The sequence below is a fragment of the Chlamydotis macqueenii genome, chromosome 1, assembly GCF_036417535.1.
Source record: "Chlamydotis macqueenii isolate bChlMac1 chromosome 1, bChlMac1.mat, whole genome shotgun sequence".
NCBI lineage: Eukaryota > Metazoa > Chordata > Aves > Otidiformes > Otididae > Chlamydotis > Chlamydotis macqueenii.
In genome coordinates, this window is record NC_141556.1 from 21,943,270 (window position 1) to 21,968,266 (window position 24,997).

The 24,997-nt window shown below is 41.6% G+C and overlaps 1 protein-coding gene across 1 annotated transcript; it reads left to right on the top strand.

Annotated features, from left to right (window-relative positions):
* Window positions 1-563: 563 nt before the first annotated feature.
* Window positions 564-23,974, top strand: PANX2 (pannexin 2). Its single transcript, XM_086739975.1, has 4 exons — window positions 564-1,007; window positions 1,482-1,799; window positions 18,815-20,266; window positions 22,115-23,974. The coding sequence occupies exons 2-4, from the start codon at window positions 1,574-1,576 to the stop codon at window positions 22,474-22,476; spliced, it is 2,040 nt and encodes a 679-aa protein (XP_086596101.1). The 5' UTR covers window positions 564-1,007; window positions 1,482-1,573; the 3' UTR covers window positions 22,477-23,974.
* The last annotated feature ends 1,023 nt before the right edge of the window (window positions 23,975-24,997 follow it).

Here is a 24,997-nt window from a genome sequence, read left to right on the forward strand (position 1 = left end):
TGAAGATACAGGCCTGAACCCCGTTAGGCTGAGGCAAGCTGAAAGCTGTCCTCTGCATTTCTGGCAAGCTCTCTACCCCGTAGGCTGTTCAATCAGGCGTGACTAACCCCACATGGGCTTTAAAAAGCCAACATCTGGAAGGGTTTCTAACGCGAGCACCTAAATCCTGACGTGCCCGCAGGTTCAAGACCTTCAGGGCACAGCCCGCTTGGGTGAGGGGCGCCCTTTCCTCACCGCTACCCGCTCCTCTCACAAGCCACCGCGTACCCGTACCCCGGGCCCGAGCTCCGCAGCGTGCGCGGCGGGGCGGCCTGCGGGAAGAAGAAGAGAGGGGAGGAGACCCTCGGCCTCCTCCTGCCGGGGTCCCGGATCCCGGCCCCCCCGTCCCCTCTGCCCCCCGGTTCCCGCAAGGCCCTCCCCTCCCACTGCTCCCCGCCCCCGCGCCCCTCCGCGTGCGCCAACAGCCCCCGCGCGCGCGCGCGCCCGCCCGGCCCCGCGCGCCCCCCGCGCCACCCCGGCGCATGCGCGGTGCTGCCGCGCGGCAGCCCTTGCAGGGACGCGGGCGCAGCCGCCGCAACGTGTTGCGCGGTGCCGGCTGGCGTGCGCTGTGCCCGCGCCCGCTCGGCTGGCTCCAGCTGCTCGCCTCGAAACCTTAAAGGACCTCTGCGTGCCCGCGGTTCATTCCGCTGCTGCTCTCGCCGCCGCCTCCTCCTCCTTCCCCTCCCCGCGGCTGCAAGCCCCCTTCTTGAATCGCTCTGCGCGTTACCGCTGCTCGGTGCGAGCGGGTATTTCCATGCAAGCGCTGGGCACCCGCTGCAGTTACAACCATCCGCACCTCATTCGCCTCCCGCTCCGAATTCAGAGTGATTGTGTTACTCGTGGGGGCTGCAGGGACCTCTTTTCCGGCAGGAAGGTCCAGCGTAAGTTTATTTGCGGCTTCCGCTGTATTTACAAGCCATCGGTTTTGCTCACCGCCCCCCGGGAGCCGAGGGAACCGAAGTTGCCAGGTAAATGCCCTCTTCCTTCCGCGCACCACCGCGAGAGCAGCAGCTCCGACCTCGTCTCGTTGCACGACTGCTTCGCCGCTGTGTGCACCGCACGAATTGCAAAGCGGGGGCTGCGTTTAATTGCACAGCTGTCACCGGGCAGCTCTGCTCGTTGCCCGCCCCCCGTGACATTTCTCTGCACGGCTCTGGGGAGGGGGAGGCTGCCTGCTGCTGCACGGCTGCCGCCGCACTGCTGCTGGGGTTGCGGTTGCCCGGCTGCCTCCTTACTGCGGCCCGTTCGCCCCGCTCTCCCCGGGGCTTGCGGGGGGCGGGTCGGGGGGATGCCCCCTCTGGGCTGCCGGCCGGGGAGCTGCGGGCAGGGCCCGGCGGGGGGGTAAGCGGCAGGCCCCGCCGAGCAGGTGCCACTGCGGCAAGGGAGGAGGGGGAAGCGCGGCCGCGGCCCCGCCGTGACCGGTGTCGGTGTTGTCCCCGCAGGCCGGGCGGGCGCCGCCCGCAGCCAGCCCACCGCAGCGCGCCGCCCGCCCCGGGGAGGCCTGGCGGCGTGAGGCCGCCCGCTGCCGCCGCTTATGCAACACATCATCGATAACCACCCCGACATGGCCACCGCGCTGCTGGCGGGCGAGAAGCTGAAGGAGCTCATCCTGCCGGGGCAGCAGGATGACAAGGCGGGCGCGCTGGCGGCTCTGCTCCTCCAGCTGAAGCTGGAGCTGCCCTTCGACCGCGTGGTCACCATCGGCACCGTCCTCATCCCCATCCTCCTCGTCACTCTCGTCTTCACCAAGAACTTCGCCGGTAAGGGCAGCGGGGCACCGGGGCGGGCAACGCTGAGGGGGCGGCCGCCACCCCTCGCCTTTGCACCTTGGCGGGCACCGCGGTGGCATCGAGGCAGTGGCCACACCCTAACGGCCACCAGTGCTAAAGGGGCTACTGCTGCCCGTTGCCTTGGCGGAGGGGAAGGGCGTTTCCCTGGGAGTGGGGAGGGAACCCTGGCCACCCCCCATTTGCAAGTGGCCCTGGGGCGCTGGCCTGCAGGTGGGAGATGTCCGCTGCCCTGCAGCCACCGAGAGCTGGTGTGGGCACCACGGGGTGCGGCCTTATGCGCCCTGAAGTGGGTCCTGGACAGGTCCTGAGCTGGACCCTGGCTGACTAAAAGCGTTTGTTCTGACTTTGATTCAGGCGTCTATGACATGAGTGTGTAACTGTCCTGCTAGGGAGAGGCAGGTGCTCTCATGGAGACTGATAGAATACATGGAGACAAATGCACGCTGTCCTTTGCCACATTGTGATAGTGGAATTTGCTGATGTCTGTTTCTGTTGAGGGCCTACATCTTGCATACAGCTGGTAACGATTTAAAAAGCCTGGTCTGATTGCCCATCACCACCAGTGCAGAGTCATCCTAGTCTAGGCAGGTCTGAAGTTTTGATGAGCCTTGAAAATTACTGACTCAGTAAACTTATGACCTCTTTCAGGCCATTAGCACGTAGGTAAACATTGTTTTACTTTCTGAAGTACAGGCTTGATGACTGTAGCTGCCAGCATATGACTGCTCTTAAGGTCCCCTGAACCACCATGCTGAAGATCCATGTGAAATTATTAGCACTTTAATATACAGGACTGATTGGCAGCTTGTGAGGTTAGTGGGAGCTGGCTGTATTCAATCAGTCTAAACATACCAGAATCAGGCTCTTGCTTTGCACGCTGCTTTGGGATTGACTTCCAGCACTTATGTATCCTTAATGCTTGTTTTCATTGTGAGATAAAGTTAAATTACCTAGAAGAATAACTACTTGCAAATGGATTCTTGAGGTTTCTCTTCATTATCGTTAAAACCTTTACAGTCTACCTCAGTTTTTTAAGCATAGCTCAAGTTTTTTTACATAGCTCAAGATCTTCAGCCATAGTTAATAATAAGAGCTTCATTTTTTGGATTGTCATCTGGAGGTATCTGAAAGAAACCATATTTTCACGGCATGCTGAGCTTGCTAAACATCTGAAAACTGTCTCTTCCTAGCAACTGAAAGGCAGGATTCAAGGTCACCTTTGGTGATCCTCTGTAGAATGCAAAAGTTTGAGGATCCCTTCCTCTATTTGGTTTGTAGAGAAGTAAACTAATAAAAAGGCGATCCTACAGAAGCTCGTGAGACTGCAGGCTTATATCTGTACCTGCGTACTGTTTGAGATGTACAGGTTTAAATGTCAGTAGGCCTAAAGATAACCTTGGGTGCAGGAGAGGTCATGCCCCTTCACATGTGTTGCTTTACATTGTGCAAGTTTCCCAGCAGAAGTCCTTTGATGATTCACTGCTTGTGCAGACAGCGGTAACTTGTTCTATATGAACAAATCCTTCGAGACTGCAGATTGTGGAGGAAGCGTCAAGTTTAAGGGACTCTGATTAATACAGTGGATGTTTCTCTGCAAGTCTTAACTGTGGTCCGTGCAAGTATGTGGAAGAGAGAGTGTCTACTGAATTTCTACATTTGAATTTATTTTTTTTCTGTGGAAGGCTATTTTCCAGGCAGATGATTGTGTTCCAAATTTATTTTTCAGAAGTACCAAAAGCAGTATCATTTTTGTCTACTTAGGGATCATGTATACTCACTTTACCCAGTAAGGTACAGGGCAGTAACCTCTTGTGTCCTGCCAGGGCAAACCTTACAAGGCAACACAGAAAGGACCCTTATGTCCTTGGAAAAATGCAAGACAGTGCTTTTCTGTGATATAATGTCATGTTCAGATGGTCTACAGTTAAAAAAATAGTATAAGAAGAAGGAAAAAAATTAAAGATACAAAGGAATGTAATAGAAACATTGTAAGACCCTGATGAAACTGAATAGATTTGGTTTTGAAGCGGAGTTGATGAGCTCAGGATTAGTGAATTCAATTCTGCTTCCACAGAGTTCAAGACCAAAACTTCTATTTAATTTTAATGTGACCTGAATCAGGTCTTACTCTGTTACCAAAACTTTATTTGCTGAGACTTCTTTACTAAGTCAAGCTTGTCCAGAGACACTGACAGCAGTGATAACAATGGTCCAGCTGGATACATGCTTGTTCCCAATTCTGCAGTGTGTGTTATGTTTCACCCATATGCTGCCATTGATCTTTTAAAAAAATCTATAATTAATTTGCTTACTTTGGATACTGCTCCCTGTGTGCAGTTTAAATACATATGAAAAGTGCAAACTTTACTGACAAAATTGAGTAGGGTTCCTGCTGCCCCTTTGGGTGTGAATATCATCGTAGCTTCCCAAACTTTACTTTGGGCCCTTATGTGCATCAGTTACCGCTTCAGAATAGGAAATAAAAATTGATGCATATCATTATTCCGTCTTCTGTTAATGCTACCCAGTACAAGCCATGGAAAGCTACCATCGTGCCACTAAACTGACAGCACCCCTCTTTTCTGGGATCTATTCCATCTTATTTAATCAGTGTTGGTAAAGCTGTTGAAACAGTGCTGTGTACACTTGAGACAATAAAAGAGTAGTCAAATAAGACAATAAAAGGGTGATCAAAAAGCAGCGATTTCTTCCAAAACTTCTTGCTCTGAATTGGAAGAGTCTGCATGATTAATGCATAGAGGAGATAAAAGCCTATGTACTTCTCTGGTCTACCTTTGAGTCTGTGTGTGGGGGATCAAGCGTAGCTTAAAATGTAGTCAAAAGCGACTGTACGGTCCAGTGCAGCAAGTGTAGTGAGAGCTGCTTGGCCACGCAGCATGGGTAGCCTGCCCTGGGAGTGTGCCAAAGGCACCCCGTCCCAGAAAGCCTGGGTGTCCCAGGGCAGTGCTCTGCCTTCTGGGGCCAGAGGCTGTGGTGAAGTATGTGCAAAAGTAGAGTTCAGCCCCACAACACAAGACAAAGAAAGAGTGTATTGTTTATTTAAAAGGTGATAATGCATAACCTTAAAAAACAAAATGTATGTAGTATAATATATTGTATACTGTAGCTTGCCTGTGAGTAAAGATAAAGTTAGTTAGTTAGGTTGATTTAAGGCCATAGGCAAAGTCCTAGGTTAGTGCATTTGCTGTTCGTGTGAGTGATTTGTTTGTCCTCAGATTGGAGTGTTCTGATCTTTACATCACTTTTGAGAAATTAAATAACAAATTTTTATTTTAGTAGCATAAAAGGTAAGATGTAATTAGCAGATACTATGCTGATTTTCTGAATAAATTACAATCAGCTGAACTTAACATGTTACGAAAGGCTTTAAGTATTGGGCTTTTCTTATATTGTGTGTATCATAGAATGGTTTTGGTTGAAAGTGACCTTTGACGATCATCTAGTTTTACCATGAGCAGGGACATCTTCCACTAGATCAGGTTGCTCAAAGCCCCATCCAACCTGGCCTTGAACAGTTCCAGGGAGGGCGCATCCACAGCTTCTCTGGGCAGCCTGTTCCAGTTCCTCACCACCCTTGTCATAAAGAATTCCTTCCTTATGTCCAATCTAAATCTACCCTCTTTCAGTTTAAAACTGTTGCCTCTTGTCCTATCACTACATGCCCTTGTCAAAAGTCCCTCTCCAATTTTCTTGTAGTACCTTTAGGTACTGAAAGGCTGCTATAAGGTCTCCCCAGAGCCTTCTCTTCTCCAGGCTGAACAACCCCAACTCCCTCAGCCTGTCTGTGTAGGAAAGCTGCTCCAGCCCTCTGATCAACTTTGTGGCCCTCCTCTGGACTCGCTGTAGCAGATCTTTCTTGTACTGGGGACCCCAGAACTGGATGCAGTACTCCAAGTGGGGTCATGGACAGACTTTGTATAAAAAACAGGACATCCTATATTTAGGGACCTTGAAGATAATAAAGAAAGTTTTGGAGGTGTATTTCTCTGACCCAGTGGATGGATCTGTATTAAGGTGGAATTGGTTTTCAGGAGCCACAGGGCTCTCAGCCCTGGTGATAGTGTCTACAGAAGACAGCATAGGCTAAAGGAAAACTCTTCCATAGCCACATTCTTGTTGAGAGCAACAATGTGCACAGTTGGTACTCCCAAGGGAACTTACTTCAGTTTGCTCTGTTTTCATTTAGAAATTGCTGCATGAAAGATAGCAATTATTTTTTTTATTTAAATATGAATTTGTTCTGACAGAAATTCAAACAGTGACGTGACCTTATTATATCCTATATATTCTTAGGATATAACCTGCTGGAACACTCATGCAAATGTACGTGCAGTGCTTTGCAAAGGTCGATGCTTATATTTGACTCATTAGAAGTTTCATTTCTCTTACTTGAAGATCCAGAAGCCTGACTTTTAATTCCGTAGCCGCTTGAGCGGTTAGTTATTCCTATGCAAACTAGAAGTAAAATACAACCAATCTGAACCAAGAGAGTTCAGATTTGGTAGTACTGTGCTTTCCCAGTGCAGGAATAGGTGTCTTTACCCATTACTGGCTGGTGGAGAAGAAAACTGTAAGCCTGTAAGTATAGGTTGTCACTTTTTTCCTTCCATTTTATCTGTGTTGGAGCCTGCTGGATTGTTCCCTTTCCCACAATAAAGGATTTGGGGTCCTATTTATTTATTTATTTATCTGATTATTTTTAAAGTAAGTATTTAAAGTGTTTTTTGTGTTGAAGCACACTAGCTTTACTTTAATATTTAGTGGAAAAAAAATGGTAAAATACCAAACTTTAATTCAATGTTAGTAGGTAAGGCTCTAGAATACATAGTTCTAACCCAGCTACAGCCTGTGTCAATGTTCAGCAGTTGTCTTTAGTGATGGTGTTTCAGTATCTCCTATCAAGGCATGGTCAGACTCGGGAGGTGTAAATCTAGATAAAAAGGGATTGGTCCTTTAATACACCTTGTTTCCATTTTCACTTCCTTTCTAAAATGCGCAGAATGCAGAGTATTACCAGACTGCAACATTCACTGTCAGTTTGAAGTGGGTCTGTTTGGTGTTCTGTGTGGTTTTTGTTTTTTCCTCTGCCCTCCCTGTTTTTACCATGGAATGAGGACACACAAACCACAGCCATGAGTAGGATGCTGTTGGGTACTTAGTACTGGTCCTCACCAGCAAGTGCTGTATTCTGTCCTCTGTGAATGGCAACAATGCTCCTGGGAGTGAGTGGCAGCCTTTTGTAGTGAAACATCTCATGGCATTTGCTGAACTTCCAAGACACTGTTCTGCAGTCCAGTAGGCGAATAGATAATTGGCTATCATGATGTGCTGCTTAGTTTGTATTGTTTAATGTTTTTACTAAGTGGTTTAAATATTCTGGTTCAGCGTTGTGCTGTGTTCAGAAACAACACTATCAGTAATGTCTCTCAGAGGTTCTCTGTGTAAGGTACTAGAGAGTGATGGCCCCAAAGGAGAATACATGGCTGTTTCTGTTATGCAGTATCTTCACAATATTGAACTATTTTGGTTTCCAGACCTTCAAAAGATTTAGGACTGATGTGGTCGATTACAGGGATTGCTAAGTCATATCCCTCTTGTATAGTGCCTCATACTTTCTATTCACAGTGATTTATTCTTTCTCTGTTGCAGTCATGTTTGCTTTTCCCTCAGAAGCTGTTAAATACCAATACTTTGTTTTAAAAAAAAAACAAAACAGTCACCCAGCTGATTTTTGTCCTTTAGTCTAAAGCCAAGTTTGGCATTGATTTTCTTGCTAGATTTATAAAACGGTGCCTACAAAATACCAAAAAGTTGCTCATAAGTACTGTGTTTCTATGTCTCTTAGCAGTTACGTAGCTCAGCCCTCTACCACCCTTCTGCTAGAAAATTCTCATGAGGAAGTAGTGGAAGGAGACAGTAAGTTAAATGACTGAAGGGTCAATCCAAGTTTTTGTTTTCTTTTCTGATTTGGAATCGTTTTGCATAAGCAATGCTTACTTCACTGTGTAGTAGTAGTACAGTATATGCATGAGTTCAATGTATTTTTCTGCATTTCACCTACAGTATGTTTGAAATAGTGTATGTTGAAGATTTCTGTATTATAAGATTGAGTTTTATTTTGTATTTCTGGTCAACTTTTGTAATTTGTATTTCTGTTTCATGGTGTGGGCAGCATATTTACACATGCTCACTTATGTTATTTATCTGTTAGATGGCTTTTGAGCTTCTTTTCCTTTTTTTTCTCTTTAGCTTCACTTAAAGCCTCGTACATTAAGAAAGTGAAGATTACATGTTTCCAAGTGATTATTGTTAGTGCTAAGAGTACAGGGCCAGATTGTTTTACGTAAATGACGACGGCAGTCCAGAAATTGGTTCTGAGGTAGTACTAGCTGTGCTAAGAGAATTTAAGGAGTGCCTCAGTACTGCTTGTGTTTAAGTGCTGCCTAATAATGTATTTTTAAAAAGAACTGAAATAGTACAAGCAGCCCTAGGGTGGCTGGGGATTTTCATACACACACAAACATGAGATGTGCACAAGGTACACAAACTGGCTTTCTGTGAGTTTCGGTCATTTACAGATTTGCAATTACACAGTTTAATGTTAAACAGAAAGGTAATCTTGAGGAAATGCATGAGCCTCATGTAATCATTCCACTGCAGTTCCTAGCAGCTACAAATATTTTTCTTTCATGAATTCCATTTCTCTGACACGTATACATCATCTCTTTTCATAAGAAATTTCATGACCTTGTTGACACTATTAAGCCCTTCATCTTCCAAAGTGTCACATATGTGAAGAGGTCCAACATATGGATGAGATTTGGCTTGGTAGATGCTTTCAGGTAACTTCAATACTTTGAACAGATGGTCAAAAATACTTTCGTTTAAGAGCTACTTAATTCATCTTAGTCAAGAGAAAACCTTGTGAATAAACAAGTGTAAGGTCAAGACTGTTTTTCAAAGCTACTCTGAAGTATTTTTAAGCTTTTTTCTTTCTAAACTCAATAGAAATTATGTGTCCATGATCTAGAAGAAATCTAAGCTTGTGTTATTTCTTAGAACTGTAAAACTCTTCAAGAAGAATCCACATCATCAATGAGTTCCTTCGCTTTTGTCAGCATTAAAAATAACTGCAGTGGGCACATTTAGTAGGTATACACACTTAATTACAAAAGTGGAATAATTTTGCAGTAAACTGGCATGATTCTTGTAGAGGTTTCCCATGGTACAGGATTTTTTTTAAAAAAAAAAAAAACAAACCTGAAATCACTGCAGATATTTCCATCATCAGGGGTTTTGTCCCAGGCCTGTATTATACTCTTGCATTTGAACTGGGAAATGCAGCAGTTCGTTATAATAGCAAGGTTTGGGGATTTGTTTGCTTTGCTTTACTGGCACCGTGCCTGTTGTGCAGATTCTGAGTTACCAGAGCAGTGATGCAGCCAGATGCTGAGATACATGGTGTGTTTTTTGCAGCTTAGAGTTCAGTGACTATTTCTGGAGCATTTTAGTTATAGGCTAAAGTAATTAGTTCAGCATTCTGAGGTTGAGGCACCTTGTCTTCTGTGGGATCCATGACTTGTTCAGGAGGGCAGGAGAGCTCCACACTGGAAATGGCAGAGCCCCTGGGAGCCCTGGGAGGCTGATTCTTCTGGCTCTGCTGTGCTAGATCAGAATAGTTCTGATACTTTACAAAGCCAAATTTCTCTGCACATGGAGGAACCAGTTTTCCAAAGAGCAGCAGACCAGCCATCTGTGCCTCCTAAATACTATGTTATTAAAATAACATTATTACCTTGTGAGATAACTATTGGCATTTTTCTTCTCTTTCAATATGAAGTTTTCTGGGTGCTGCATTTATGCCAAGAGGTACTTAATACAAGCCATCTTTTTCATTTCTAGTAATTAAATAACAGCAATGCAATGGAACAAACCTGCTGTTTCCTGTTGCTTCCTGTGTTTGTATTTTGTGCTTGACTCTCAACTTAAGGAGCCACCTTGTCTATGTATCATCAGTTTAACTGTATTTTCATAATTCAGTTCACTTTGGTATTTACATGTTCTTACAGTTTACTTTAGGTGTTACTCTAGTCCCCATTATCATAGTGTGTGGGTGCTTGTGTAGTTGCTTTAGGGTTCCATCTTTACAGGGGAATTTTTTAATTACCAAAAAAATACTTTTTTTGATCTTTGGAAAACATTTAAACCCTTATTTTCACACATTACTACTTCTCCTATGCAGAAGATCACCAAAATTCCACTCACCTCCTCATGTAAGCACTAAATTTAGAAGTAAATGTTATTCAGCTCTCTTCTGTAGGACTGCATGGATGAATTTCATTAATTATATTTTGATTAATACACTCTTTTAAGTTTGGATCTAACCTTCCCTCAAATCTTAACATAATACAAAGCAACATTATAATACAGAAACATACCTCTGTCTATAAATACAAGCATTTAATTTCCTTCCAGGTGTTTTCTGTGTTCTCACAGAGCTCTCCTGAGCACAGAAAGAAGTGCTCCTAGTGATGTTCAACAGTACAGTCACTACAGATAAGCTCTCTTTCCAATGGTGTTGCCACTGTACTGCACGGCCGTCGCAGGGTGGGTGGTAGCTCATTATGGCGGAAATGTTCCTCTACAGGAGCAGCCTAAGGGATTTCATTTAGGTATTTCTGCAGCTTCTGCATAACAGTTGCCATTTCTGGAATAACTTTCTCCAATAGACTTCAACATATCAACCAAGTAGGAGTAGGTATCTTTCTCTCCTGAGTAACCTGGGCAGGTGTTACAAGTCTTTAAGCCTCAGATTGCTGTTAAGTGAACTTCAGCATACCAGCTAATTTTAGGAGTGCCAATGTTTGTTACATACAGGGAATATAGTTCTGTAAACTTATATATACACCAGGAAAGCGCATTACTAATTTATTGATTCTGCAGATCCAAAATATAGGCAATCCAAGCAGCAGTCTTGCGAGGAAAAAAGACCCAGATTGGAAATACAGGGACACCTGCTGCTGCCCTTATGTTACAGTTACCCCTGTGGGTAACCCATCACCTATCAGTCTTTGAAACTGCTTATCTACATCTCACCCATTATAACTAATCCTTGCAGAGTATAGGCCAGTAAAACTTACTAGCAGCAGTGGTTTCCTGTCTCATTTCTTTAGGGACTTTCTTTTCAAGATTTTTTTCTTAAACAGGACAAGTGGTTTCAGAGAGTGGGCAAAAAAGGCTATACCTTACCTTGTTGATCATGGAGAAATTTGTACCTTAGGAAGACTTCATGGGCATGGAACCTATATTCAGATTTGGAAAGAATATTCCCTATGAAAGGTAAAGGTATTGTCTTTTTGTTTTGATAAAAGTAATAATTCTTAATAATTAGCTTGCTAAGTTAAGGCTTAGTTTGATGAATATTTTCTTTTCTTACTGATATGAGTAAACTCAGTGTATTAAATAGGACTGTATGACTACAGTTGATGCACAAAAGTAATTTTGGGAATCTATCCTCATGCTATACTAATTTCTAACCTTTAAATACCCTTCACATAAAGTAGTTGAAATAAACAAGTTAAATTAAGGGAGTTTTTCCTTAAATTAATTAATTTGGGTATTAGCCAGCATTTGTTAAAGTCACATTCAAAGCAGAGAGTTACATATTCCTTGTGGACTGTGTTACTGAGATGGAAAATCTGTATACTGTTTAGATAATGTTTCACTTCTTTAGACTACTTTTTCGAGCTCAGGAACATGAATGTTTTTTGTTCTTTTTTTTTTCCAGAGAGAAGAGGATCCAGGACATTTCTACTTTTCCATTTAAAAACTGCTGAAAAACTACTAAATAAATAATTTTTATGTTTCTCAAAATAAACAGTTTGCTACCTGCTTTCTTGTGCAATCCTTTTAGTACCCAAGATGAATAAGACGTGTATGTCTGGTGGCTTACACATGTGACACAATGTAAGGAGAGCAGTATGATAAGGACTACATTTGTCAAATACTGGCATTTATTGCTGGATTCAGGGAGTTTCTAATTTATCTTGGCTGTTAGAAACTTCTGTTCTGGCATTTGATGGGCAGGGAGATTCAGAGATTCTACCTGAACACTGAATTTCTCCTTAGACTCAAGTGGAGAGGACTGTACAAGGAGCACTTCAAAGAACTTGACTGGAATGCCAGCTTTTCTTCATAGACAGGTTGGGCAGCAGCATGAGGATGATTTAGCAGCCCTCTTCAAGAGGGCAGAAAGCCGATTGCGAGGAAGCACTAGGCCGAGGGTGAGTCTGTAGTGTATTTAACTCAGTAAGTATACTGATAAGTATACTTACCTCATACTTAACTCTGGTCTCCAGCATGAGGGTTTAGGCACTTGTTTGGGAGCTGGGAGATCTGGGCTGTTCAGCAGCACCTAAGCACCACTTCTCCTGCCTGTACCCAATGTAGGGCCATGATGGTCAGGCTGAATGTTTACTTTTAAGTCATCAAATAATTTTTTGCACGAGAGGCATACTTACCTGTTTCGGTGTAGTAAGCACAAGAATTTTTTTTTTTTAATTATAGGTTTTGAAAACTGTATTCCTTTTTTTTCTGTCTATTGTTGGAAAATTGTGCTATTCCTTCTGCATTACTGAATTATTGCACTAGAAATCTGAAATCATGCAGTTAGGTTGGAAGATTAATGAGGTGTGATTTCTTTTCCCAGAGTAAATTCTAAAAACTGGAGGTCACAGGAGACATACACAATTTATTATTATGGTTTATATTTTGCTTTGGGTGAACATACTTTATTTCACTGGGAATACGGTAGGTGTAAAAAGTCATTTGCCCTTTTGTATAGGGGCATATACTGTTTATTACGAATATTTTCCTTTCTTACTTTTTAATGTCTACCAAAAACATTGTAAATGTGTTTTCTATATTTATTTAAATAACTTTTGCTCATAATAATGTTTTAGAAGCTTGAAATTAACTCCCCTACAGCATCAGTTCCTCAAAGAGAGATGTACATGCCAAATTTGATGCATTCTGAGTAAACCTGTTGGCCTCAAAGGAACTGCCCAATGCATGAAGTAGCTTAAATCCTTTTAGGAGCAGGTCTAATTTTTTTACAGTGTTGAATACTAAGAGATTGGCATCATTATCTTTATTTTGAAGGGGCAAGTGAATGTTTGTGTTAGATGCAATTCACTCACTTTCACAGGAAGACTTATAAGATTTTAATTTTGCAAAGGTAGTGGAGAGTGATACATATCTACCAGCTTCACTATGTCTTCTTGACAGTGTATGCTATGCATAAACGACACTGGCTCACATTTTTTTGTGAAATGTTTTTTGTGTTTTTTTTGTTTTTTTTTTTGTTAGATAGGCAAGTACACACACAGCGTCCTTGGTGGTCTGTGCTGTTGATATCTCTTCCTTCAACTGAGATGCTATACTGGGGCATGAGCCCTAGGCACTTGTATTGCAATAACAGCCTTTTAGCCATATTTTACCTGATGTGTTCCTAGTGCAACTGGCCATTTTACTCATTCTTGGAAATGGTCATTTCTCAAAAGTGAAAAAAAAAAATGCTTCTGCATTAATCAGCCACTCTTGCTGCACATGACCTAAAAACCCAAAACAAGTTCACCTTGAGGACAATCAAAGACTGGACAATCAAACAGGTGGGTTATGTCGTCTCTATCATTGAGATTTTCAGACTGACAAAGGCCCAAGAAGCTGGTCTGAACTGAGTCTTGACCCTGCTTTGAATGGGACGTAGGACTCTTAACTTCTAGGGTTCCTTCCAACATTTCCATGATTTTGCATTGGGGTATAACTTTAGGGAATGGTCTAGAATAGCAGTTATGAGATGTTTCCATTTGTAAGACCATTTCCAGCCCCTTGCTTGAAGAATTTCAGAACTTACAGTATTATGTCTCCTGCATGAAATTAAGCATGATTTATTTATCTAACATTTTCATGCCTCACACTTGCAGCCTGACAGTGTTTAAATCAGTGCCTCTTGAAGAGGGCAACTGGATGTATGCTGAAGTATGTGGAGGTTGGGGGACCACTGAGAGGAGGGGACTGACCTTGGATTGGCAGCAAGTAGGAGTAGGAGCCCCTGCCTGCAGGGAGCCCACAAGCGTTTCTTGAGGCTTTACTAACAGGCAGCAGACTCAGCAGCTTCTGGCTTCCATACTTTGCCTTCACTCCTTCTTTTTGTACTCTTTAGATTCTTTGTAAAGAGTTTTTTGAGCACAGGCACTTCTTTTATCCCTCTCCCTACCTTGGCTATCTTCTCACAACTCTCTTTCATTCCCCTGAAGTATGCCCTTTGTAACACAGTACTTCCTGCAAGTAATTTTTCTCCATTTAAGTAGTACTTAAACTGATGGGATGAGATGGTACAGAATGGAGCACGTGAAAAAACTTAGTTGCCGAGGGATTTTAATTTTTCAAGTAGAATCAATCAGTTATATCACACAACAAAATATTTCTGTGTTGGTTATTTCATCTTCTTTGCATGTCCAAAAATTACAGTGAGATGTCTCTCATACTTTATCCATGAGACTTGTTTTGTGGACTTCTAGAAGCTACTTACATGCATAGTGAGCAGGATAAAATGTATTTATGTACAGCTGTTGAAATCATCTGATGTAGGGCTCTTGCGATTATCTAATAGTATATAAAAAAAAAAGGAAGCTACGCTTCCTATTATGCATCTTCACACTCAAGTTGGAATAAGATAAAGTATAATGCACTCTCTAATATATTAATATCAAGGACTTTTTTCCTGATGTAGTAATGATTCCTGCACAGCATTAGCTCAGGGTTACTTAGTCTCTTAAAAATTATTCAGAAAGAACATTTCCTGGGAACATAGGTAAGTATTACTGAAGACAGGCTTTGTTCTTAGGTGTTCCTAGTGATTTTTTTCTAAAACTGTGTTGAACTTCATATTCTGACATGCAGTTAACACATTTCTGTGGGTGGAGTAGACCTTCAGTCTTCAAACTTACTGAGGTTTTACTGTGAGGATCAGAACTAAAAGCCTTGCAGTAAGCCCATTACATTTTATGCAGAGAAGCTGAGTTTAGTATTCCAGCCATAAATAAAAATGGCAGGTTAGTTATCTTACTAATTTTTTCCCTTTGATAGGAACGCACACGTGTGCAAATCATAGATGCATGTCCACCCTGAGCCACCTTTTCATTATTATTTGAAACTGGCAAAAGATTATTTTGGAGATTATGACCTTGCTCTCAGTTTTTTTTTTTTTGGTAGGAGTTTCTGTCTCCTGGGCTCAGAAGAATGTAGCTATCAGGGAGAGTGGAGGGATAGATTATATTTATGGGCTTAAGCCTAAACTACATGAGAAGATGACCAATCTGCTCAGCTGTAATAATGTCCCTTAAGCTTTTTTAAAAAAAATTATCCTTACAGCATCTTACTCTATTGTCTTTTCCTACAAAATTGAAGAGTTATGCCATGTGGAATTAAACTGTGGAGTCTTGGGAAAAAGCTTCATTTCTTGGTGGCTGGAGTGATTATATGAAAAAGAAACTTCCTGAACTGCTTGAGGATTTTCAGGGTGAAATATCAGTAGAAACTCTGTATATTTATGAATATAGAGTTAAAAGCAAATACATTTTTTTTTATATTGCATGATCCAATGTCAAAGCTATTATTTTAACACTGTTACAGCCTTTTTTTAGTGCTGCTTACCTATCAGGAGAACATTGTAAAATGAAAAAAATACATCTGCTATGCTTTCTTGAAACTGTGCCTTCAGTAAGGCCCTCGCAGATAGAGGAAGCTGTATGTATAATATCTTGTTACTCCCCCAACCTCATCAGAGCTGCATGTTGAGGTCCAGCTATATGTTACTGCCATGTTTCATAACAAACAAGATCAGTTATTGACATGATGCTTTTCTTTTTCGTTTATTCCTGATTGACACAGATAGCAGTAGAGGAGAAACAGGTCCATACTCTAAATATGATGGGATCAAACACCTTCATGATGTTAAATGCCAGGTTAAATGCAAGGTAAAATGCTAGCATCACCTAAGAAGGAGCATTCACAAAAGCTAACTAAAACCTAGTGGCAATCTTGCTTGGCAGCCTCTTGTGAATGAAGACGGACAGGTTCCTCCAGGCTAAATTAGTCTTTTGCTTTGAATAATTGTCTGGAAGGGTCTTCCTCTCCTCTCCGTTGTCTACCGTTTTCTAGATGAATGAGCTGATGCTATGCTTTGTGAGTGAAGTCCTGTGCTAAGCTAAATTCCCCTGTGGATTAACTTTACCAAAATCAGTGACATTCACTGATGGTTGAGTATGACTCAAACATATTAGAAGATACCGTTTGAATAAAATTGCACTGTAAACCCACTGCCCCCACTTAAATCAGGTATAAGAAATCACAGCTTACCAGGCAATGGGAGCAGCTTCAAAAATGTGTAACAGAGGAAAAGCAAACAAATTCCTGTAAGATGACATTTGCTTTCTTTAGTGGGCTGAGCAGACCCATTTTTGAAGTAGCCTCTAATGAAACTGTTCTGTCCAAATCAGAGTTGTGAAGCGCTTCAGACTTTTTTCACTGAAGTAGTGGTGATGGACAGAGTGATCTGTCCAACAGCAATGTAAATGTTAAGACATTTTGATTTGTTTCCTTTTTTAATTTATAAAATAAATATATATATGATTGTTGTTGTATATACACAATTTTGGCAGAAGTCACCTTAGCTTGCGGGTGTCAGTGAAGAGAACTGAAGAGAACTGTTCGCAGGTTACTTGGTAGTAGCAACTGATACATAAATCCAAAAATAATCCTTCTGGATGATTTGTATGAATACTTGTTGTCTTCCCAAATATTCATGGTGCTGATACCTAGGAGAAATGAACCGATGTATGTCACAGGAAACTCGGTTTCATATTGGCAGGTTCTACTGAGCTTAAGGACACTCAATTCAAAATATTTCTGCTTATGAGATATGCACCATGCTGCTTTGCCTTTTTTTTTTCCCCCATGGGAACATTTTCACATAGAAATCTACTTTGTCTCCTGGGAAATCATAAAGTAAATCTTTGATAGTAGGATTTGTCAGTTTTTATATGTATACCTTCATGGGTGGGGTTGGGAGGGCATGTAATTACTGAAAACAAGAGAATCACTCAGCATTTTTCGTGTAACACGTGACTGAAAATACACAAAAAATAGTCTAAATGGGAAGCTGTGTAACATTAGAGTGCTTTATGCTCTCATCGGAGGTTGAAGTTAGATAATTTTAAAATAGTCTTTAAAAGTGATTTTAAAGAATTTGCAGGGCTTACTCACTTTACATGCTGTCTTGGGTAGCATCATGTATTCTAGCAACTCTATTTAAATTGGTTGTATTTTTAGAAAAGAACCTTCACTGAATCACTTTTTAAAACAACGTAATTTTTGTGCAGTCTTCAGCATGTAGATCTCTGTAGATCACAGGAGAGGTTTACACCTCAACATTTTACCAAAGAACTCCTAAATGCTTTTGGTCTAGTTGCATATGAGAAGTAGTTGGTCGAGTAGGGAGTCTTCTTTTAAGCTAAAAGGATTAGAGTTTTTTGCCTTCCTATTAATTTTTAATATTTTATTTATTGCTGTTAAATGGCATTTTATTATTTATCTTTGTGATTTGTATTATTAAGAGAACAGTACCACCACTCTCTTCCAGTGAACTGTTCTTGATCTGAATTGTAGACTGTGTTCAGAACAGGAGCAAGCTTGGTATTCTTGAGCAATTCTCAATTCAAGAGAACACACCATCTTCCCATGGGTCGCATTTTAGGAAGTTTTTTTTTAAGTATACCAGAACACTGTAAAATATATTCTTTTTTCCTGCCTGCCAAAACATGAAAATACAGTCTTCCTCTTCGCAAAGACAGTTTTGATAATGGTCATTGTTCTTTGAGCAATTAATATTATTCTAGCTTTCACAAGGTTTTCTGTCTTCCTTTCATGTTTGCTAGAAAAATCTAATTTTATAAGAGCATAACTTATCTACTGGATCAAGACAAAAGTCTCTGGTGCTGGTAGAAAGTAAATGCTTAGAAGGACTGTTAAAATAGACAAGCATTTGGTGTTACTTCCTCTGATAAAACCTTACACTCTCCAGCAGCCTGTGACTTAAACAGGTTCTGAGAGAAAAATTGCATCACTGTGTATTTAATAATCTTTGCTATACTTTTTCTTCTATTACTTTGTCCGATTGTTTTTGTTATCCACAGTATTTGTTTCTTCCATATTATTTTATAACAGCGAGTTCCACCATTTAATTACATGCTGTGCAAGAAAACAATATTATGGTTTCAAATGTGGAATTAATTTTTCACAGTGATAAGTACAGTTAACACACCAGATTGTGTCTTGGTCAGTCACACTTTAATTTGAGAGTGTTAGCTGGGAGGGATACACTTGACTAAATGCTTGTCTGTCTTTAAGTTTCAATTTTTTATACCATATCCAATGAGTTGACTTTGTTAATAAGGATTAAAAACATTGCCTTCAGCTATATCTAACTTTTTTCTATTTAGAAGAATATTTAGCTGGGATGAACCATAAACGTCACCTAAATGAGCCTTTCAGCATTTGCACATAACATCCTCAGCTACTGTGTAGTGGATACCAGGTCTTCTAGCTTTACAGAGCTTAGGCCATGGTTGCTTAGGATATTGTTCTCAGAGAGGTAACTAAACCCAAATACGTATTTCTTGCTGACATTTCTAGCTCAGGTTCGTCCTAAATCTTCCAGGTAAATAGTTTTGCCTGGAGGCTTGTGAAGATGTGTTCAGGCTGAGCTGTTTAATAGTCATAGAGGGCTTAACGGTCATGTAAAGATGCAGTAAAATAAAATTGATGTCATTTGAAATGTTTATTTTCCAGAGCTCCTTTTGTAGGTTAAATGCACAGCAGTGACTTTTCTCTCTGTTATACAGAGGAGCCAATATACTGTTACACACCACACAACTTCACCCGCGATCAAGCCTTGTATGCCAGAGGATATTGTTGGACAGAATTAAAAGATGCCTTGCCAGGAGTTGATGCCAGCCACTGGCCCTCCTTGTTTGAGCATAAGTTCCTACCTTATGCACTGCTGGCTTTTGCTGGGATAATGTACATTCCAGCTCTGGGCTGGGAATTTCTGGCCTCCACCCGACTGACTTCAGAGCTTAATTTTTTGCTTCAGGAGATCGATAACTGCTACCACCGTGCGGCTGAAGGGCGGGCACCAAAAATAGAAAAACAGATTCAGTCCAAAGGCCCGGGGATCACCGAGAGAGAGAAGAGAGAAATCATTGAGAATGCGGAGAAGGAAAAAAGCCCTGAGCAGAACTTGTTTGAGAAATACCTGGAAAGAAGAGGACGAAGTAACTTTTTAGCTAAGCTTTATCTTGCGAGACATTTGTTCATCATCTTTTTAAGCATCATACCAATTACATACTTATCCACCTACTATGCTACACAGAAGCAAAATGAATTTACATGTGCATTAGGAGAGCCTCCAGACAAAACGAGCAGCTCCAAATTGCACATCAGAGTGAACTGTAAACTGCCATCTGTTCAGCTCCAGCGGATTATTGCTGGTGTAGATATCGTTCTCCTCTGTTTTATGAACTTGATAATCCTCATCAACTTAATTCATCTCTTCATATTTCGCAAGTCCAACTTCATATTTGATAAACTGAACAAAGTGGGAATAAAGACGAAGAAACAGTGGCAGAAGTCCCAGTTTTGTGACATCAATATTTTGGCCATGTTTTGTAATGAAAATCGGGACCACATAAAATCATTGAACCGCCTGGATTTTATTACAAATGAAAGTGATCTGATGTATGACAATGTGGTACGCCAGCTGCTTGCAGCGTTGGCCCAGTCCAATCATGATGCCACTCCAACCATGCGTGATTCTGGGATCCAGACGATAGACCCAAGCGTTGATCCAGCAGACATTGATGCTAATGAGCAGCTCATCATTAAGAGACCAAGGAAGAAGATGAAATGGATCCCAACTACCAATCCCCTTCCTCAACCATTTAAGGAACAGTTAGCCATTATGAAGGTTGAAAACCATAAACCTGAAAAACCGAAGCCTGTGCGGAGAAAAACAGCAACGGACAGCCTTATAGCTCCTTTGTTAGAGTCCGCTGCAAAAACCTCACAGCAATCATCTGCTCATAAAACCGAGCCAAATGCCATCCCAAATGCAGGCAGTGAAAAAAAACACACACGACACTTTTCCTTGGATGTTCATCCGTATATACTTAGTAGCAAAAAACCCAAGCCAGAGATTCAAGCCATCCCCTCGATGCCTACATCTAAAAGCCAAGAGGGTGGATTTTTAAACCAGGAAGAGAATGTCGTAGTACACGTTACCTCCTCTCTCAAAGGTACAGTATTCCATAATGCCCATACCACCTCCACAGACCATAATTTGCATAGCAGTCTTCAGGAACTCGAAGCTTATCTGAACTGTTTGATCTACCCTGCTAGATTTTCAGATAGCTAATAATCTTAGGGCTTGCAGGCCTCAGAAATAGGGGTTCTCCCTCTTTAACAGCTATATGGAAGATAAGGATTATTACAGGTAGAGCTGTACGAGACAGCTTGCAGGCTGTTGGTGCAGGTAATTTTTCAAATGTAAGCAGATTTTCACAATTACAAATGTGATCATGCCTTGCCAAGGAAATGGGGAGGGTTTGGCATCCATGATACCCCTTCCTGCTCCACCAGCACCTGGCACATTTCAGACCTGCCTTATTTTCAAGTCATATGGAAACTACCATGGTAGATGACCAGTATTCTGACCAGTAATAGCCACTCAGGACTGTGTGAAAAACTATGCTAATGACAGTTAAAGCTGCTTGTAGAAAAAAATGCCTTTAACTACCAGTTCTTAGGGGTTGGCACGTGTTTGTCACTTAGAAAATCACAACTCAGATCATTTATATTGTTCTTCACGCAGAGACATTTTAAATTGCTAATGTGGACCAGAGGTTGGTCTGAAGCGTGGATGCTGGTTCAGGAATTCTGCCATTCCCTTCCTGTGTGGTATTGCAGAAGATGCTCTCTCTGTGCTTCCATTCCCTGTGTGTGTCTTGGAAATCCTGTCCCTTTCTTACATCAAAGGAGTGTTTCAAATATATCAATAATTGTTAGGTGCTAGAGTGATGGGGAAAGCCATGTGAGCACTAAGAAGAGTGATAGAGCAGTAGATAAACTGATAGACAGATAGATATCTTGTTTATTTTTGTAAGCTACTGATATAAGAAAGAAGCACTATGCAGTTGAAGTTACAGAAAGACTTGTACATGCTTAAAGCAATGGCTCTCATCTCATTACAAGCTAAGACCTCCCTCTGGGCTTCGACAGACTGACATCTACCGTCACCCCACTGCCCAGCAAAGAAGTGATTTGAGGTATAAAAGTTTCTATCACTTCCAAATCCCTATGCTCCTTAGAGCCCTCCAACTCCCCAATGTGCATGTGAGCTATTTTACAGCATTCCGTATCCAGTCACCTGCTCTGATTTCAACTCCTCAAAACTACTGGGGTTTTCTGGTCTCAATTACTTTCATCTAAATTAGTGCTTGAATATTTTAAGGGCAAAAAAATAATTACTGTAGTTTTGGGGCTCTGTTACTCCCCATTCCCATTAAAAATGTTCAGCTTTGCTTTTAAGTTAGACCTACATTGCAGTCCATCAGGTAAGGTAGACAAAATTTCTGGAAAGAGACTTCAGTTAATGTCAAATTGCTGAGTTCTTTCTAAAGACAAGTGGCTTACAATGTGTAACCACTATTATCAGTGCTTTTTGTGTTCCATCCTGTGGATTTCAACATTCATAATGTTTGTCAAAACATTAAATCATAACATTTATAAAACACTTGCCAGACTGTAGAAGAGAATAAAAGAAACTTTTCAGTTGTTTTTTGTTCATTTTACAAAAATATCATTCCCGTAAGGAAGCATGAGCATGCGTAAAAAAGAGTGAGATTTACAAAACCCATTTGTTGTTTGCCCTGTTTCCGAAAGCTTACAATCCTGTTGTTTTGAAACAGTCATGTTGGATTTCTCAAAGGGTCCCAAGAAAATTCGTTTCTGGGCCCTCTCCTGCTCCCACTGAAATCAGTGGCAGGACTGACAATGACTTTTATTGGTTCAGGACACTCCTCTCTGATGGACTGGAAGGGTGAAAGCCTACCTTTTTCTTAACTGGCTGTTTTGTTTTCTTCTAGATGCCCCTCATCCTGCAAAAGAGATCCTATACTCCTCTGAGACATGCAGAACTGTGCCTGCTGCCGGGGCTTTTGTCACATGTAACCACAACCATATAGCCACGGCTGCTGCTGCGACGAGTATGACTTTGAACCAAGTCAAGCCAGAGCCAACACCTGCCCTGAACTGCAACCCAGCCCACCCTTTGCTGCACATCAACACGCTGTATGAGGATCACGAGGAGGAGGTGTCAAACATAATAGACAATGGTATTCACTCACCAACTGACACCGGGGAAATTCTCTCCATCCCTACCCCAAAGCAGATAAGGCTGGCAACATTTGATGAGCCGATGGCAATAGTGAGCTCGGTGGAGTACTGAAGAGCCTGGGCTGCACAGCTGCACCTTCGTGTCCAGGCCCAAGACCACTGCAGTGCGGACCATGGTCCCTCCAACAATGCAATTCACTGCATGAGCATGGAGACTTTTCACACAGACTGTAGCTTTTGGTAATAACACCAAATGGTTTTTCAGGATCACATCATGAGCACTGTCAGTCATTTGCAAAATAGAATTTTTAAAATCTGGTGGAAGTAGACCTTTAACACCAAGACAACCATTAGCTCTAGCTCTAAACTCTAGCTTCCTGATTTAAAAGGAGGATTAGCACAATTTATGAACATTAAGAGTCTGATGGCATGCCACAGTAATTTTAGTGAGTGTTTAAATCCTTTGCATTCAGAATCACTGATTAAAGTTGAAACAACATGGAGGTGAGGTATACTCTTTTAATGGCAGCAGTTAAATAAGAGTTTTTTTCTAAGCAGAGAGGATTTTTTTTTCAATTCAGGATTACGAAAAAGTTATATGCAAACAAAATTTTTGTTTGTTTGTTTCTTTAGCTCACTAATGTTGGGCTTGATGGAGACTTAGCTGAAAGGGCCTTACTACCACCAGCATTTAAGTGCGAAAAGATTGATGCACTCAGTCTCTTGCATTTATAAATGAAAATACCTGAGGTATGCCCTGTCCTTTAACAAGCTTATATGTTTGATGGTAGATGATGAAATGAAGAGTTTATTTTTTTAAATATATTTTACCATGGGAAAAATTACTTTAATAACTTTTCAAACCAGGTGTTGCTTTTAACAAAATGTGTAGAAGAGAGTCATTGTAGCTGCTTATTTTTTCATAGTGTATTTATGAACCAGGTTAGAAACTTTCATGGGTGCTTCACTGATATGAAAAATCTTACAAAGGTTGTTACAAAATATCTTACAAAATATGAAACCAGCAAAACTATTTTGAGATAACACACAGTTAAAGAGTCTATGAATTTAGGTCTGCAGACTTGGCTAGTCCTTGATTCAGCAAACCATTAAGGCCATGGATGGCACTGAAATGACTGTTACGTCTGAAGCTAAGCACACACTGAAATGGCTTTGCTGGATCTGGGCTCCAGTGCAGGCAGACAATAATCCTGCAGAATGTGCTATCACTCCGATTCAATATTTGCCTTCCTTGGCTCAAAGCACATCTTCATGCCCATCTTCCTATAAATACGGTATGTGTGATTTAATAGAAAACTCTAGTATAACTAAAACATCTATTAAAAGTGTATCATGCAATAACCATTCTCAGCAAAATTATAGTGAAACAAAAAGTGACTGTGTTAAAATAATATTCCTAGCTGCATTCAGAATAATGGACTATGTGTGTTTGCTTCAAAATTACGATGTGTAATGGTAGAAAAAATATGCAGCATAAATATGGGACTGAAATCTTGAATTTATTTTTAATTTATTACCTCAGACATGGATATATGATACCAATATTTAATGAAAATAGCACTGAAAATAAATACCTATTATTCTGAATAGTTTAATGTGTACTACTTCCTAGTTTAGTTATGTTTGAGTGGGATTTCATTATAAGCAGTAGGAGGGACATGTAAAACTAGCATTCCCTCCTGCATTACTTCAGCTATACCAAACATTTTTGGCTTGAACAGCCAAACACCAAAAAGGCAGTAAGCCACAGGACACGTGCCACAGGCAGGGGAGGGAGCACTGGGGACAGCTGAAGGACCTGGCTGTAACTTCCCAAGGTCTCAGCGCGGCGCAGGCAGTGTGGAGCTGATGGAGGACATGGAGCTCAGTCCAGGGCAGCTGGGAGATGCTGACTACAATGGCTCCTGCTGACTTGTCTCCTTCCAGCCCTGGGGATGTAAACGTTCCCCACAGCCCACAGGCCAGCAGAGCCAGCTGCGTGAGGCAGCCGCAGGATCAGCAGGGATTTGAGCAGTTTATACACTGCTTTTGGCTCCAGGGCTGTAGGCTGATCACTTTTCTTCTAACCTGCTTGAACACAAGCTGCAGGATGTTTGACACCGCTGCCTGCATGACTGATAAACTGGTGTGATTTTTTAAACAACAAATCTGCACCTGTGTAGTCAGGGCCTTGTTCTACCCCAGGTACAGGAGAAAGCTTTCTGCAGTGAGCCAGCCGTGGAGTACAGCATCACCCGTGACAGCAAGGTCTCTGCCTGGCCTGATAAGTAGCTGCCATCCGTTCAGAGTCGCCTGAGAGCAATGGCGCATCGAGACCTTGGAGGTGAGCCAAACGCCCCACTACATCCTATTCGCTTAGATGAGTACTGTAGGGGGGGGGGCAAATTAAAACCATTATCATTCAGTACAAGTTAAACACCAATAAATAATTAGAAAAAATATGGAAAATTGCCTTAAGAAAATCAGGAACCTTTTAATAAAAGCAGAGTGAAAGAATAGGATCCTGACACCAGATTTAAAGAGATGAAACTCCCTTATGCCACTCAATTGCTGGAAGGCAGCATGGTGATTTTGTTCCCGGTTGCAGCAGCTCAGCTGACAATGTTACAAAT

What these genes read in the sequence shown, in the direction of transcription:
- PANX2 (XM_086739975.1), top strand. Translation starts at nt 1,574, where the DNA reads ATGCAACACATCATCGATAACCACCCCGACATGGCCACCGCGCTGCTG. An exon ending in CTTCACCAAGAACTTCGCCG is followed by an intron (nt 1,800 to 18,814) that starts GTAAGGGCAGCG and finishes TCTGTTATACAG; the next exon opens with AGGAGCCAATATACTGTTAC. An exon ending in CGTTACCTCCTCTCTCAAAG is followed by an intron (nt 20,267 to 22,114) that starts GTACAGTATTCC and finishes GTTTTCTTCTAG; the next exon opens with ATGCCCCTCATCCTGCAAAA.